This window comes from Apodemus sylvaticus, chromosome 7 (assembly GCF_947179515.1).
Source record: "Apodemus sylvaticus chromosome 7, mApoSyl1.1, whole genome shotgun sequence".
Classification (NCBI taxonomy): domain Eukaryota; kingdom Metazoa; phylum Chordata; class Mammalia; order Rodentia; family Muridae; genus Apodemus; species Apodemus sylvaticus.
This window is the reverse complement of record NC_067478.1, coordinates 91,072,756-91,090,503: the sequence shown is the minus strand read 5'-3', so window position 1 is coordinate 91,090,503 and position 17,748 is coordinate 91,072,756. Positions and strand designations below refer to the sequence as shown.

Here is a 17,748-nt window from a genome sequence, read left to right as displayed (position 1 = left end):
CAGCAAGCAAAATAGGATAGTAGATTAACAGAATTTTGCAGGATTATTGAAAATGTGAAGATTTTTTTGGGGTCAAACATAGTAGAGAACCATCATAATAGACAAAATAAGTTGCAACTGAAACTTGCTTTAGGGAAATTGAAGTTAAATAAAAAAAAAAAAGAATGAAAAAAATCTTGCTTTCTTCTAGGGAAATATTTGGCAATAAAATTGATATAGGAGTTCTGGAAATAACCTTGACTTGACTTATGTTATTTAATACTAAGGAAAGTTTAATTTCAAAGTGGAGGAGGAACATGATAAAACTAAATCATTCCTGTGTTTGTTTATTGTATTTTCCTCACTCTCATATAGGATGAAAAGAATTTAAAACTCTATTTGTGCTGAGAAAGTAAAGCAAATTAGAAAAGTATATTTAGTGAATAATTCCTACTATGGAAAAGCCATAGTAGGATGATGAGAATTACTAAGGATGTGGGGAGTACATAATAAGACCAGTAGTTTGAAAGCAGGTCCCTGAGATGATGTTTTCTGATTTGTTTTTATGTTGATTTTTATTTTATTACTTTTATTTTGTTACACTCCAGCCATTGCCCACATCTTGATCTCCACTCCCACAGTTCCTTATCACATTCCTCCTCCTCCAAGAGAATGCCCCCCAGGCTTCCCACTCCCTGTAGCCTCAAGTCTCTCAAGCATTAGGCCTGTATTCTCAGACCGAGGTCAGACCAGACAGTCATCTGCTCTGTATGTGTCAATGGCCTTGGACCAGATTCTCTATTCTGCCTGGTTGGTGGCTCAGTGTCTAAGAGATATCAGTAGTCCAGGTTAGTTGAAACTGCTCTTCTTCCTATAGTGTTGCCCACCTCCTCAGCTTCCAATCATACTCTAATTCAACCACAAAGATCCCAGATTTCAGACACCTAAGGTATGGTGTAAGTATGTATGTCTCAGTCAGCTCCCATTATTGGGTCTCTCAGGCCTTGCAGCCTCCCCTACAAGAACTCAGTAGCTTCAGAGCTCTGAGCTCTGAAATATAATAGTTAAAATTAAAATTGAAATAATGAAAACTTTGCAATTATTATTATTTTAGCTCTAGTCCTGGGAATAGGGAAGCTCGAAGCATTGGGGAACAATGTAATTCTTAATTCTTTGTGGGACGTTCTTTTGAAATTTTTTTTGGCAATGATTATATAATGTTGTTTTTATCTGCATTTGTAGTATCAATAAATGAATGGTGCAAGAAGAAGGTAATAGAGCACGTAGACAGCATGTAGACAACATGTAGAGAGCAAGTAGTGAGCATGGGAAGAGCAAGTGAGAGAGTGAATGCAGAGAGCATGAGAAGAGCTTGTGAAGAGTGAAGAGAGAATGTGAGGTATGTGTGAGTGAAAGGAGAGTGCATGTGGTGTGTGTGTGTGTGTGTGTGTGTGTGTGTGTGTGTGTGTGAAAGAGATGTGTTTGAAGACTGTGTGTGAGTGAAAGGAGAGTGTATTTGGTATGTGTGTGAGATGAATGTGAAGAGTGTGTGTTTGAGTAAAGGGGGAACACACAGAGGTGTGTATGAGCGTGAGAGTGCAAGTAAAGAAAAGCACACAGGAGAAAAGCAGAGTGAGCAGGAGAATGCGGAGTGTATGTCCCCTCAAGCTGCAAGTGGGTGAGCAAGAAAGAGAGCAGAGAATGAGAGAGAAGAGAAATTTTAAGACTTGAAAAATTGCCTGTCAGCTTGTACCCAAAAAATAGTCTGTGTATATTTATAATATGTCTTCCAGATATCCCTGCTTCCAGTTGAGAACTCTGATACTGTGTGGAGGCTGGACCCCCAGCAGAAGTGAGTAGACTGAGCTATTGATGGAGCATTGATACCTTCATAAGCAGTACCCTTTCACTGACCACAAAATTTATACCCACAATTTTTATTCATACATTTGGGAAAAAGCATAAGTCAAGGTGGATATGTACATAGTACATGAGGTAGTTTTCTTACACACCCCAAGAAAGGTTTCAAATATACCTGTAAATTAACCTCACTAATTTCAGAGCAATCCCTACCTCAGTTCTATATACACTGTCAAAATTAGAATATAGCACACAAAAATATGAGGCAAAACTCATATAATAATTTTAATAGATAAGGAACCAGATAAACTGAATTTAATAGAAGAAAAAGTGAGAATGGCCCTTGAACTCATTGGCAGAGGGGAAATTTTCTAAACAGAACGCCAATGGCTCATGCTCTAGGATCAAGAATGGATAGATGGGATCTCATAAAACTGGAAATTTTCTGGAAGGTGAACGAACAACACTGTTAATAATAAAAATTGTCAATCTACAAACTAGGAGAAAATCTTCACTAATGCCAAATAACTCAAGAAGCTAACCACCAAATAAATAAATTAATTAAATGAAAAAATCAAAAAATGGGAGATAGAACAGAGGATTCACAACAGAGGAATTTTTTATAGACTAGAAGCACTTAAAGAAATAGTTGCTGTCCTTAGTGATCATGAAAATGCAAATAGAAACGACCCTGAGATTCCACTATACACCAATCAGAATGGCTAAGATCATGTAGGCCCTGTAGGAAGACCAACAGTCTCAATTAACCTGAACCTCCAAGATCTCTTAGACACTACACCACCAAACAGGAAGCATACACCAAATGATATGAGACCCCCAACACATGTACAGCAGAGGACTCCTGAATTTGTGTTCATTCAGCGATGATGCACCTAAACATCAAGAGACAGGTGGCCCCAGTGAATGGGGAGATCATGTGGGTGGGGAGTGGGCATAGAGAAACCTTGTGGAGAAAGGGGTGGGGAAGGAGGTACAGGATGTGGAACACTCAGAGAGTGGATCAGGATGGGAATAAAAGCTGGTGGGTAAAAAAAAAGAAACATTATATAAAAGAAAAGTATTAGCAATCTCCCAAGAACAAATATATAAATAATGTTTGATATTTATAATCTCCCTAAAGTCATGCAAATCTCCAGAAATCAGTAATAAATATGACAGACATATACTGTATTTTGCTATTAGTTCACACAGATATTCAACTTAACATGCTTTCTGTTATGATGTATTAATCTGGACTTAATTCCTTCCTACATTTGAGAGCACTTGGTATTCATGGTTGATATTTCACTATATCCTCAAGTGCAATGACATTCTTAAATATTTTTCTTTTCTTTTCATTTACTAAGAAAAATGATCAGATAAAATTCATAATATTTTAATAATTCCTATGTTATACAAATGAACCTGTGAAGCAGAAATGTTTAATAACTAGTCTGAGAATATAGCCTTCATACTTATTGTAATGAGGGTAATAATATTGATCTCATTAATATATTGTTAAATGTGAGATATGAGCAGTGTACTTGCTACGAATTTTTCAATATTTATCAAAATTATTTAATTAGGGTGTATAGTTTGAATGAGAATGATCCCCATAGGATTATGTGCTTAAAACCTTGGTCCCCATTTGGTAGAACTGTTTTAGAAGGATTATAGAGAGTGGTCTTGATGGATTACCTCTGTTCTTATTGGAAGAAGTGTTTCATTAGGGGGAGACTTTGAGTTTTCAAAAACCAATCCAGTTCCAGCTTTGTATACAACTTGAGATCAGATGTGATCTCTCAGCTATAATTCTAGCCCTATCTCTGCCTTTGGAATGCTCCTTGTTATATTGTATATGAACTAACTAATGCTCTGAAACTCTATAAAGCCCTAATATAGTTCCTTCCCTTATACATTACCTTCATGATGTTTCTCACACACACACAAATCTAACACAGGGTAAAACAAAGCAAAATGATTTTGTAGGGCTGGACTGTTCATCAGTGACAGAGTCCTTACTCAGAAGTAATTTTGACTTCTTGGGCTTAATCCAGTTCGTTGAAAATAAACGCGCAGTAAGAAGCACAACTATTAAAAAGTTATTTGTGGATATCTGGGAAAGATGATACATTAGATATAAACTTGGCATGACACATTAAATATAAAGAGAGTTTGAATGGAAATCTGTGGAATATTACTATTAAAGATTCACAAACAAAACCAAAAGGAACTACAACAAAAGATTTCCCTTAAGAGATGAGATTAATGAGAGACGGGAGTTTAATATTGGCATAAGGACAAATAACATATCAATCCCTAAAGAGAAGGTCATACCTTAGTCCCAATCTTCATAAAGATATGTCATGGTCCATCATATAAAAGAAAGCACCTCATTTTGTTTTTATAACTGGAATCGTGATCTTGGAAAAGACTGATGAATATTTTATTGTGGATTCACAGGTAAGTGCAGTATAGAATTAACTACATACATTTTTCTGATGTCTCCTCTAGTCAAAGTGTAAACATGATAAAAAGGCATTTTTCTTTACACTAACTTTTCAGAGGATTGGGAATGCAAGTTGGTACAACAACTCTGGAAATCAGTCTGACTATTCCTCAGAAAACTGGGCATAACACTTCTGGAGGACTCTGCTATACCACTCCTGGGCATATACCCAGAGGATTTCCCCAGCATGCAATAAGGACACATGCTCCACTATATTCATAGCAGCCCTTTTTATAATAGCCAGAAGCTGGAAAGAACCCAGATGTCCCTCAATGGAGAAATGGATACAGAAAATTTGGTATATTTACACAATGGGAAACTACTTAGCAATTAAAAACAATGATTTCATGAAATTCTTAGGCAAATGGTTGGATCTGGAAAATATCATCCTAAGTGAGGTAACCCAGACACAAAAGAACACTCATGGAATTCAGTCAGTGATAAGTGGATATTAACTCAGAAACTCTGAATATCCAAGACACAATTCACACATTTAATGACTCCCAAGAAAAAGGAAGGAGAGGTCCCAGATCCTGAAAAGGCTTGTTCCAGCATTGTAGGGGAGCACCAGGACAGAGAAGTAGGAGGGGGTTGATAGGAGAATGGGTGGAGGGAAGAAGGCTTAGGGAACTTAAGGGGATGGGGGAACCTGGAAAGGGAAAATCATTTGGAATGTAAACATAGAATATAGAAAATGAAAAAAAAAGAATTTACAACATATTTCATGATCAGCATTTTAAAAATATTTCCAAGAAATATGAGAAATTAGTTTTGTGCTTCACATTCTTGAATTCCAAGAAACATAGAATTGTAGATTGATATCATTCTTTGGGATAGCAAGGACAAGTTAAAAAAATTGCAGTTTTCTCTCCTATAATAACTTTATAAAAATATTTCTGCCATTTATTTGAGATTGACAGAATTACAAAATTTTCTCCTTCCTCTTCCTACTTTATTATAAAACCCCCTATATTTTCTTTCATATTATATCCTCCTTTTCACTAATATGCATATCAGGCATACAAAGAAACACAAATACATATGTACAACCCTCTCAGTATTTTAGTATGTATGCTTTGAAATCTTTGTTAATGTGTAACTTTTATGTAAGACCTATCTTGAGGCATCTGTGATCTGAAATGAATCAGATAAGATTTACAACTTACAGAACTCAGCTTCCCGCCAGTCAGGAGAGACTCACCTCCATCTTGATCCCGGGCTCCAGAGATCGGTCAGACTGAGGTACACAAACATAATCCTAGGACCAACACCGCAGGGGTCTGAGCCAGACGGGCGTTGGCCTGCACCCAGGCCCTGGGCTGTTCGAGTGGCCATCAGGGCGCCAACCCAGCCAGGAGTTTTTTTTGCCCCGGCCGGTGCACGCGCCGCCATTTTGCCTACAGGAGCCAGAGTTCTCGGGAGGGCAGAGACTGCTAACAAGCGTAGCCTGAGGCTAACAAAACGGGGGTCTAGGCCCCAAAAGGCACAGGACTGACCCCAAGAACTGGGCGGCTTGGTGGGCCATCTGTGTGTCAACCCGCCCAGGAGGTTATTAGCACAACAGACTCTCCCGATGCTTTCTGGGAGCGCGGACACGCACGCCCGCCATCCGGGTCACCTGGCGGACCCAAATAACAGTCATAGCCCTAGGGGAACTTTGCTCGGACCTTGGCCTCCCAGGCGTTTGCCTGGACTCAGGGCCCGGGCGACAAGGCTAACCTAGTGTGCGCCAGCCCGGTTGGGGAAATCGGCTGCCCAGCGGAGTGAGCAGAGCACAGGGGAGGTCACAGCAACATTCACCTTTGGAGCTCCCTGGGGGTGCACACGGGTTCCACCTGGTCCACAGACACAATCTGGGGCAAGGCCTCAGGCAGAAGCCCCCAGCTCAACTCTCTCCGCTTCAGATCAGCCTGGGTGGCCGCCACATCTCCAGGTCCCTCAAGAGGCTAGTGGGGGCTTCCGGGCGGCCAGCTGGGAGAAGTCGGTGTGCTCCAATAAATCCTGCGGGCCCCAGCGGGAGCCTTCAGGTGCCTGCTTCGGGATCTGAACAGCCTGGACAACAGCACCCTGTCTACAGGCAGTGCAGAGTGTAAGCTGTGCACCAGAGGCCAACGGGGAAGGGGCAGCTTGCACTGGTGAGTCCAGCACTGACAAGACCAAGTAACACCAGTGAGAGCTAGATGGCAAAAGGCAAACGCAGGAACGTCACTAACAGAAATCAAGGCAATATGGCAACATCTGAACCAAATTCTCCTCTACCAGCAAGTCCTGGATACCCCATCACACCAGTAAAACAAGATTTGGATTTAAAATCACTGGTCATGATGCTGGTACAGGAACACATGAAGGACATTCAGGAGAAAATGGATCAAAAGTTAGAAGCCCTTGCAAGGGAAACACAAAAATCATTGAAAGAAATCCAGGAGAATACAAAAGCCAACAAGGAGGAAATGCAAAAAACACTTAAAGAAATACAGGAGAACTTTGGTCAACAGGCTGAGGTCATGAAAGAGGAAACACAAAAATCTCTTAAAGAAATACAGGAGAACTTTGGTCAACAGGCTGAGGTCATGAAAGAAAAAACACAAAAATCTCTTAAAGAATTACAGGAAAGCACAAACAAGCAAGTGAAGGAGCTAAGCAAAACCATCCAGGATCTAAAAACAGAAGTAGAAACAACTAAGAAAACTCAAAAGGAGACAACTTTGGAGATAGAAAGCCTTGGGAAGAAATCAGGGGACAGAGATGCAAATATCAACAACAGAATACAAGAAATAGAAGAAAGAATCTCAGATGCTGAAGATTCCATAGAAACCATGGACTCAACAGTTAAAGAAAATGCAAAATGCAAAAAGCTTGTAACCCAAAATATCCAGGAAATCCAGGACACAATGAGAAGACCAAACCTAAGGATTATAGGCATAGATGAGAGTGAAGATTTACAACTTAAAGGGCCAGCAAATATCTTCAATAAAATTATGGAAGAAAACTTCCCTAACCTAAAGAGAGAGATGCCCATGAATATACAAGAAGCCTACAGAACTCCAAACAGACTGGACCAGAACAGAAATACTTCCCGTCACATAATAATCAAAACACCAAATGTTCTAAACAAAGAAAGAATATTAAAGGCAGTAAGAGAAAAAGGCCAAGTAACATATAAAGGAAGACCTATCAGAATCACAGCAGACTTTTCACCTGAGACTATGAAGGCTAGAAGGTCCTGGGCAGATCTCATGCAGACTCTAAGAGAACACAAATCCCAACCAAAACTACTATATCCAGCAAAACTCTCAATCACCATAGATGGAGAAACTAAGATATTTCACGACAAAACCAAGTTCACCCAATATCTATCCACAAACCCAGCCCTAAAAAGGATAATAGGAGGACAACACCAATACAAGGAGGGAAACTTCACCCTGAAAAAAGCAAGATAGTAACCTTTCATCAAACCCAAAAGAACTTAAGCAATCAAATTTAAAAAATAACGTCAAAAATGATAGGAAGTAACAATCACTATTCCTTAATATCTCTTAACATCAATGGACTCAATGCCCCAATAAAAGGACACAGACTAACTGACTGGATACGTAAACAGGACCCTACATTTTGCTGCTTACAGGAAACACACCTCAGGGTCAAAGACAAACACTACCTTAGAGTAAAAGGCTGGAAGACAATTTTACAAGCAAATGGTCTCAGGAAACAAGCTGGAGTAGCCATTTTAATATCAGATAAAATTGACTTTCAACCCAAAGTCATCAAAAGAGACTCTGAGGGACACTTCTTGCTGGTCAAAGGAAAAATACAACAAGAAGAACTGTCAATCCTGAACATCTATGCTCCAAATGCAAGGGCACCCTCTTTCATAAAAGAAACTTTATTAAAACTCAAAGCACACATTGCACCTAACACAATAATTGTGGGTGACTTCAACACTGCACTTTCCTCAATGGACCGATCAGGAAAACAGAAACTAAACAAGGACACAATGAAACTAATTGAAGCTTTGGACCAATTAGATTTAACTGATATATATAGAACATTCTATCCTAAAACAAAAGAATATACCTTTTTTTCAGCACCTCATGGTACCTTCTCCAAAATCGACCATATAATTGGTCACAAGACAGACCTCAACAAATATAAGAAGATAGAACTAATCCCATGCCTCCTATCTGATCACTATGGAATAAAAGTGGTCTTCAATAGCAACAGAAACAACAGAAAACCCACATACACGTGGAAATTGAACAATACTCTACTCAATGACACCTTGGTCAAGGAAGAAATAAAGAAAGAAATTAAAGACTTTTTAGAACACAATGAAAATGAAAACACAACATACCCAAATCTATGGGACACAATGAAAGCAGTGCTAAGAGGAAAACTCATAGCCCTGAGTGCCTCCAAAAAGAAAATGGAGAGAGCATACATTACCAACTTAATGACACACCTGAAAGCCCTAGAACAAAAAGAAGCTATTTCACCCAGGAGGAGTAGAAGGCAGGAAATCATCAAACTCAGGGCCGAAATCAATCAAGTAGAAACAAAGAGAACCATACAAAAAATCAACAAAACCAGGAGCTGGTTCTTTGAGAAAATCAACAAGATAGATAAACCCTTAGCCAGACTGACCAAAGGGCACAGAGAAAGTATCCAAATTAACAAACTTAGAAATGAAAAGGGAGACATAACAACGGAAACTGAGGAAATCCAAAAAATCATCAGATCCTACTACAAGAGCCTGTACTCAACACAACTGGAGAATCTGGAGGAAATGGACAATTTCCTTGACAGATACCAAATACCAAAATTAAATCAGGACCAACTAGACCATCTAAACAGTCCCATAAAGCCTAAAGAAATAGAAGGAGTCATAGAAAGTCTTCCAACCAAAAAAAGCACAGGACCAGATGGTTTCAGTGCAGAATTCTACCAGACCTTCAAAGAAGAGTTAACACCAATACTCTTCAAACTATTCCACAAAATAGAAACAGAAGGAACACTACCCAATTCCTTCTACGAAGCCACAATTACGCTGATACCAAAGCCACACAAAGATCCAACAAAGAAAGAGAACTTCAGACCAATTTCCCTTATGAACATCGATGCAAAAATACTCAATAAAATTCTTGCCAACTGAATCCAAGAACACATCAAAACGATCATCCACCATGATCAAGTAGGCTTTATCCCGGGAATGCAGGGTTGGTTCAATATACGGAAATCCATCAATACAATCCACTACATAAACAAACTCAAAGAACAAAACCACATGGTCATTTCATTGGATGCTGAAAAAGCATTTGACAAAATTCAGCATCCTTTCATGCTTAAAGTCTTGGAGAGAACAGGAATTCAAGGCCCATACCTAAACATAGTAAAAGCAATATACAGCAAACCGGTAGCCAGCATCAAACTAAACGGAGAGAAACTTGAAGCAATCCCACTGAAATCAGGGACCAGACAAGGCTGCCCCCTTTCTCCTTATCTTTTCAATATTGTACTTGAGGTACTAGCTCGGGCAATTCGACAACATAAGGAGGTCAAAGGGATACAAATTGGAAAGGAGGAAGTCAAACTATCATTATTTGCAGACGACATGATCGTCTACCTAAGTGACCCAAAGAACTCCACTAGAGAGCTCCTACAGCTGATAAACAACTTCAGCAAAGTGGCAGGTTACAAAATCAACTCAAGCAAATCAGTGGCCTTCCTATACTCAAAGGATAAGCAGGCTGAGAAAGAAATTAGGGAAATGACCCCCTTCACAATAGCCACAAACAGTATAAAGTATCTTGGGGTGAATCTTACCAAACATGCGAAAGATCTGTATGACAAGAACTTCAAGACTCTGAAGAAGGAAATGGAAGAAGACCTCAAAAAATGGGAAAACCTCCCATGCTCATGGATCGGTAGAATCAATATAGTTAAAATGGCCATTTTGCCTAAAGCACTATACAGATTCAATGCAATACCCATCAAAATCCCAACTCAATTCTTCACAGAGTTAGAAAGAGCAATTATCAAATTCATCCGGAACAACAAAAAAACCCAGGATAGCTAAAACTATTCTCAGCAACAAAAGAAAATCTGGGGGAATCAGTATCCCTGACCTCAAGCAATACTACAGAGCAATAGTGTTAAAAACTGCATGGTATTGGTACAGTGACAGGCAGGAGGATCAATGGAACAGGATTGAAGATCCAGAAATGAACCCACACACCTATGGCCACTTGATCCTCGACAAAGAGGCTGAAAACATCCAATGGAAAAAAGATAGCCTTTTCAACAAATGGTGCTGGTTCAACTGGAGGTCAGCATGCAGAAGAATGCGAATTGATCCATCCTTGTCTCCTTGTACTAAGCTCAAATCCAAATGGATCAAGGACCTCCACATAAAGCCAGACACTCTGAAGCTAATAGAAAAGAAACTGGGGAAGACCCTTGAGGACATCGGTACAGGGAGAAAGTTTCTGAACAGAACACCAATAGCGTATGCTCTAAGAGCAAGAATTGACAAATGGGACCTTATAAGGTTACAGAGTTTCTGTAAGGCAAAGGACACCATCAAGAGGACAGATCGGCAACCAACAAATTGGGAAAAGATCTTCACCAATCCTACATCAGATAGAGGGCTAATATCCAATATATATAAAGAACTCAAGAAGTTAGACTCCAGAAAACCGAACAACCCTATTAAAAAATGGGGTACAGAGTTAAACAAAGAATTCTCACCTGAAGAACTTCGGATGGCGGAGAAGCATCTTAAAAAATGCTCAACTTCATTAGTCATTAGGGAAATGCAAATCAAAACAACCCTAAGATTTCATCTTACACCAGTCAGAATGGCTAAGATTAAAAATTCAGGAGACAGCAGGTGTTGGAGAGGGTGCGGAGAAAGAGGAACACTCCTCCACTGCTGGTGGGGTTGCAAATTGGTACAACCACTCTGGAAATCAGTCTGGCGGTTCCTCCGAAAACTGGGCACCTCACTTCCAGAAGATCCTGCTATACCACTCCTGGGCATATACCCAGAGGATTCCCCACCATGTAATAAGGATACATGCTCTACTATGTTCATAGCAGCCCTATTTATAATTGCCAGATGCTGGAAAGAACCCAGGTATCCCTCAACAGAAGAATGGATACAAAAAATGTGGTATATCTACACAATGGAGTACTATTCAGCCATTAGAAACAATGAATTCATGAAATTCTTAGGCAAATGGATGGAGCTAGAGAACATCATACTAAGTGAGGTAACCCAGACTCAAAAGGTGAATCATGGTATGCACTCACTAATAAGTGGTTATTAACCTAGAAAACTGGAATACCCAAAACATAATCCACACATCAAATGAGATACAAGAAGAAAGCAGGAGTGGTCCCTGGTTCTGGAAAGACTCAGTGAAACAGTATTTGGCAAAACCAGAACGGGGAACTGGGAAGGGGTGGGAGGGAGGACAGGGGAAGAGAAGGGGGCTTACGGGACTTTCGGGGAGGGGGGGGCTAGAAAAGGGGAAATCATTTGAAATGTAAATAAATTATATCGAATAAAAAAAAAAAGAATGGAAAAAAAAAAAAAAAAAAAGAGGACAGATCGGCAACCAACAAATTGGGAAAAGATCTTCACCAATCCTACATCAGATAGAGGGCTAATATCCAATATATATAAAGAACTCAAGAAGTTAGACTCCAGAAAACCGAACAACCCTATTAAAAAATGGGGTACAGAGTTAAACAAAGAATTCTCACCTGAAGAACTTCGGATGGCGGAGAAGCATCTTAAAAAATGCTCAACTTCATTAGTCATTAGGGAAATGCAAATCAAAACAACCCTAAGATTTCATCTTACACCAGTCAGAATGGCTAAGATTAAAAATTCAGGAGACAGCAGGTGTTGGAGAGGGTGCGGAGAAAGAGGAACACTCCTCCACTGCTGGTGGGGTTGCAAATTGGTACAACCACTCTGGAAAGCATTCTGGCGGTTCCTCCGAAAACTGGGCACCTCACTTCCAGAAGATCCTGCTATACCACTCCTGGGCATATACCCAGAGGATTCCCCACCATGTAATAAGGATACATGCTCTACTATGTTCATAGCAGCCCTATTTATAATTGCCAGATGCTGGAAAGAACCCAGGTATCCCTCAACAGAAGAGTGGATACAAAAAATGTGGTATATCTACACAATGGAGTACTATTCAGCCATTAGAAACAATGAATTCATGAAATTCTTAGGCAAATGGATGGAGCTAGAGAACATCATACTAAGTGAGGTAACCCAGACTCAAAAGGTGAATCATGGTATGCACTCACTAATAAGTGGTTATTAACCTAGAAAACTGGAATACCCAAAACATAATCCACACATCAAATGAGATACAAGAAGAAAGCAGGAGTGGTCCCTGGTTCTGGAAAGACTCAGTGAAACAGTATTTGGCAAAACCAGAACGGGGAACTGGGAAGGGGTGGGAGGGAGGACAGGGGAAGAGAAGGGGTTTATGGGACTTTCGGGAAGTGAGGGGGGGCTAGAAAAGGGGAAATCATTTGAAATGTAAATAAATTATATCGAATAAAAAAAATAAATAAAAAAAAAGATTTACAACTTAGTTTTTTAAAAAAAGTATTCATTATGAGATTCATTATGAAGCTAATACACATATACTTTCTCCCAGTAGACTTATGTTAATGGGATTGGGGTGAACATAACTTATATAAGATGAATAGACAATTGTAAAATGTGATGTGTTCAGACTTAAATGTATAATAAATCATTGTTAAGGATTATTAACATGCTGAACAATGAGTCTCCAGAACTGAATCATATTTTATAACTGGGTTAATTTACTCGTGATTGACATTCCCTGACATAGTGTCCCATAGATTCCAGCAAGCTGGTGAGGGATTTTCTGGTTTTCCCAGCATATGTGTCATATGAATGGAAGAACAAAGAGTTGTATATTCTCTGTGTCTCTTTACTTTCACTGTTTCATTTTTATCTCCACAGATTCTACTAGAGAAGAATGGCCCTGACAAATGGCTCTTTGGTAACAGAATTCATTCTCTTGGGTTTAACAGATAACCCTGACCTCCAAGTACCCCTGTTTCTAGTTTTCCTAGTAATGTATATGATAACTGCCTTTGGAAATTTGACCTTGATCCTTCTAACTCTGCTGAACTCTCACCTTCACACCCCTATGTACTTTTTCCTCTTTAACTTGTCCTTCATAGACATCTGCTATTCTTCAGTTGTTACACACAAATTGCTGATGAACTTTGTACTAAAGAAGAATGTTATTGGTTTCACAGGATGTATGACTCAACTCTATTTCTTCTGTTTTTTTGTCATTTCTGAATGTTATGTCCTGACAGCAATGGCCTATGATCGCTATGTGCCTATCTGCAATCCACTCATGTATAATGTTGCCATGTCCCCTAAAGTCTGTTCCTATCTCATGTTTGGTTCATATTTGATGGGATTTTCTGATGCCATGATCCATACTGGATGCATCCTGAGACTAACATTCTGTGATGGGAACATCATCAACCACTACTTCTGTGATCTTTTACCTTTGATGCAGCTCTCCTGCACAAGTACCTATGTAAATGAGATAGAGATTTTCATTATAGCAGGGAAAGATATTACTGTGCCCAGTATTGTTGTCATTATTTCTTATGGCTTTATCCTCTCTAATATTCTCAAAATAAAATCCACTGAAGGCAGATCTAAAGCCTTCAACACCTGCAGTTCTCATATAATTGCTGTTTCTCTCTTTTATGGGTCATGTGCGTTTATGTACCTAAAACCCTCCTCAGTTGGATCTTTGAATGAGAGAAAAGTGTCTTCTGTATTCTATACCATTTTGGTCCCCATGATGAACCCTTTAATCTATAGCTTGAGAAATAAAGATGTTAAAATTGCTCTGAGAAAAACTTTGAGGAGGAGAAAGTATTAGTGACAAAGTTATTATGTTTGCAACAATTGTGACAGATCCAAGATTTTGTCAGTGTAGTGCCTGCTTCTCTATCTTAGTTTTTTATCACAGTGGGATAATTTATATTTTTTCCATATATTTGGCGAAAGTTTTCTTTGTTTCAGTACTAGTGTTATATGTAATTTCAGTATTTAAACATATTAAAATGTGTTATTTTTAATTAAAGGCATTTAAAAATAGTTATGTAATTTCCTTTGAAAATAATGGTTTGCCAGTGATTAAATAAAATATTCAATATCATATTGGAAAATGCTCTTTAATTATGCCTCTTTGAAATGACTGTTTTCTGATTCACTTGGTTTTTTTTACTGATTAAAAATGCAAACCCAAACCTTCTTTGTTCACGTTAGTCATATCAATATTGTAAAGCTATACCATCATTCATATATGTATGTGTGTGTGTATATGTGCATGTGTGTGTATGATTTGCAAGATTAAAGAGTTTAATCAAATTAGAGGTCCTTAATTGAATAATGCTCATTAAATAATAAGTTCAGAGTAATCTATTAGTCTTGATTGCAAATCTAGCATTTTTTAATATGAACTCAATTTATTTGGCTGTGGATTGAGGAAATATAAAGCTAATTCAAAAAGCATTACTTTGATTCTTCTCTTTATTATACTCCAATTTAGGTAGAAACAAGTTGTTGCCTCTCATCTTGAGCAGGAGGGTACATATTTTCCTAGTGCACCTGGGAAAAGATTGGCTAACATTTGGCCCTGATATTTCTTACCAATGCTTTCAGAATCATTTATTACTCTCTTGACAATGATTTATACTGTGTTTACTATTTGAATAACTGAATTATAGCATTTGTTTAGTTCTTTTCAGTGTCTTGATTTCCTTGTTGAGGAAATTTATAGGATTTCCTCCATGCTTTTCAGTATTGTCTTTGGAATGTGTTCCTGAATTGTCTAGGACCTAAATTGATTTCTAGGTTTCACTCATCTAAATATTTGAATCCTCTATGTGGTCACTGATTTCATTTAAATTATGCCTTTGAACTTTTTTATTTCTATGTATTTCCCTGATCTAGATAATTCATAAAGTGAACCAGAATGCTGTACTGTCCTTTCTGATTTTCTTGTAAATATTTGTATGATTCATCCATACTTTAAAAGAGCTTTTGCTTTACTACTTTTTAATAGCTAAATATATTCTAAAAAAAGGGATATAGAACATTTGTTTATCCATTCAGTAGGCAAAATATCAGTTAAGTTTACACATAATGAACTACATGTTTTATTTTATTTTTATTTTGTTTCTTTGTTTTGCAAGAGTTTTTTGAGGATGTTTTATTTTACTTGTTTTTGGTTCAGTATTCTTTATTTTATTAATATTTTGTTAGATTATTTTGTCTCTGCTTGATAAAGAACTGAAGTTGAATGGATAAAGAGATGGGAAGATCTGGGAAGAATTGGGAGAGTGGAAAATGATGAAAATAATGTATATGAAAAAATGTTTTAGCAAAAGTATAAAACCAGTAGGTAGTTACTTTTGAATAACTCTCTAAAAATACAAATATTTACTAGAACCAAGTCCAGTGTATAGACATGTGTTTTCAATTCCACTCACTACCACTTAGTGATAAAACTTCTAACACAGTGACCATTTATAATTTTTTAAACTGTTATTTTAAACTATTAAGTTTTTCAGTTTTACTACATTTCTGTTCCATAATTTATGGTTATAAGCAAAATTTGAAAGATGTCAGATCCCCTCCACTGCAATAAACATTTGTTATAGTTCTTCTTTCATATTATTCGCCATAGGGGTAATGTTGGAGTTTATAAGATGACGTGCATATCCAGTAAGATTAGCATCAATACATAATATACTCTGCAAAAATATTTCTATATCAACTCCAGAACTCAATTCACTTCAGAATGTAGAGATAGTGCCAATACTCATGACACTGAGTTGCTCCCATAGTAGTCTGTGCCTCTCAGGGTACCAGGAAAAAGCTCCCCTCAAAGTGATACTTATGGAAGCAGCAGCATTTGAACCATTGAGAAACTGAAACTTGGGATTCTCACTAAAGACATGCAGATGTACAGACTTTGAAAGGCATCTCAGCCTTCCTGCCCATGAATAAGGATGATTTTTATGTGTGTTCAAGGTAATCATAAGGTAGGGTTCCTTGCCAAACATCTTTCCTGAGACATCAATCCTTTCAGAGTCATAAAGGCTATGTCACCCCCTAAAGAGAATGATGAGGAAACAGGAAAACAATTTTTGAAAGTAACATTAGTTGATTGGAAGGAATCAGCCAATTCTAACATTTTTGCTATAAATTATTAACAATTAATTAAGGATATATAAAACTGGATAGGAAGTAATAAAATTTTATAAAAAGAATTTCTGAGATTTTAATGTAATTTTATTTATACTTGTTTATCTGTTTTGTTTAAGAAAATTTCAAAGGGTATAGTATTTTTCCTTTTTTGTTAATGGTAAAAGGTAAGTCGTGGGCCTCTCACAATTAGTCATTTTAACGAGTGAATTTGACCTCGTCGAGCTATTTGCTTCAGGACATATTTCTAATGTATGTGTAATAGCATTTTAAAATCAGTGAAAAACTGTTTTGTTTTTACATAACAATTCATTCTTTTTTTTATATTTTACAATTTAAAGTTCATCTTTCCTTTGGCTGCTTGCCCAGAAATGAGGTAGCTGGATCCCTTGGCAGACATAGTTTTAGAAAAATCTTCATATTGCTGTTTCACCTTCCTTGAGACACATGGCACTAGATGGATAAATTGTTATTATATTTTATATAAATAAAATATTATCCATATTATAAATAATTTATTATATTATTAAAATATAATAATAATAAAATTATTATTATATTTTACCCCTGTATGCAGTGTACATGAATGAAGACATCATACCTCTGATTAATATGTGGACCAATATTTGTCATTAAGAGGAACTATACCTTCCTTGAAAACTAATAAAGATAAGCATTAATGAAGCTAAAGGTGCTTTAATGGCTAAATTTTTCCTATTCCTTTTGAATACTGACAATTCCATTGTAGCTCTGTGTATTAAACAGGATGATATATTCAAAAATATAATTTAAAGGGAAGTTTTAATGGAGACAACTTTTATGCTGGCTGCTTTTTTATTTATCTTTGATAAAGGTTAAGGATATCGTGGAATAGGAAAACTCAGATCAGAATATGCCTCCATAAAACTGAACTGTGGAACATTTTTGCAATCCACAATTGCTGGGCTAGCCCACTATGAGGTAATGCCATGCACGGGCAGGTGATCTTGAGTCCTATAACAGATAGGGTAAGCAAGCTACAGAAGCAAGCCATTAAGCAGTGTTTATTCATGGACTCAGGAGTTCCTGTCTTGACTCTCTTTGATGATGGATTGAACAG

At 37.6% G+C, this 17,748-nt stretch overlaps 1 protein-coding gene across 1 annotated transcript; it reads left to right on the top strand.

The window, feature by feature from the left end:
- The first annotated feature begins 13,383 nt into the window (after nt 1-13,383).
- Nucleotides 13,384-14,316, top strand: LOC127690012 (olfactory receptor 8B3-like). The gene has a single exon (XM_052189580.1). It carries the CDS (start codon nt 13,384-13,386, stop codon nt 14,314-14,316), a length of 933 nt encoding a protein of 310 aa, XP_052045540.1.
- Nucleotides 14,317-17,748: the final 3,432 nt, after the last annotated feature.

Bases quoted from the DNA above. Each gene is read 5' to 3' on its own strand.
- LOC127690012 (XM_052189580.1), top strand. From the start codon at position 13,384: ATGGCCCTGACAAATGGCTCTTTGGTAACAGAATTCATTCTCTTGGGT.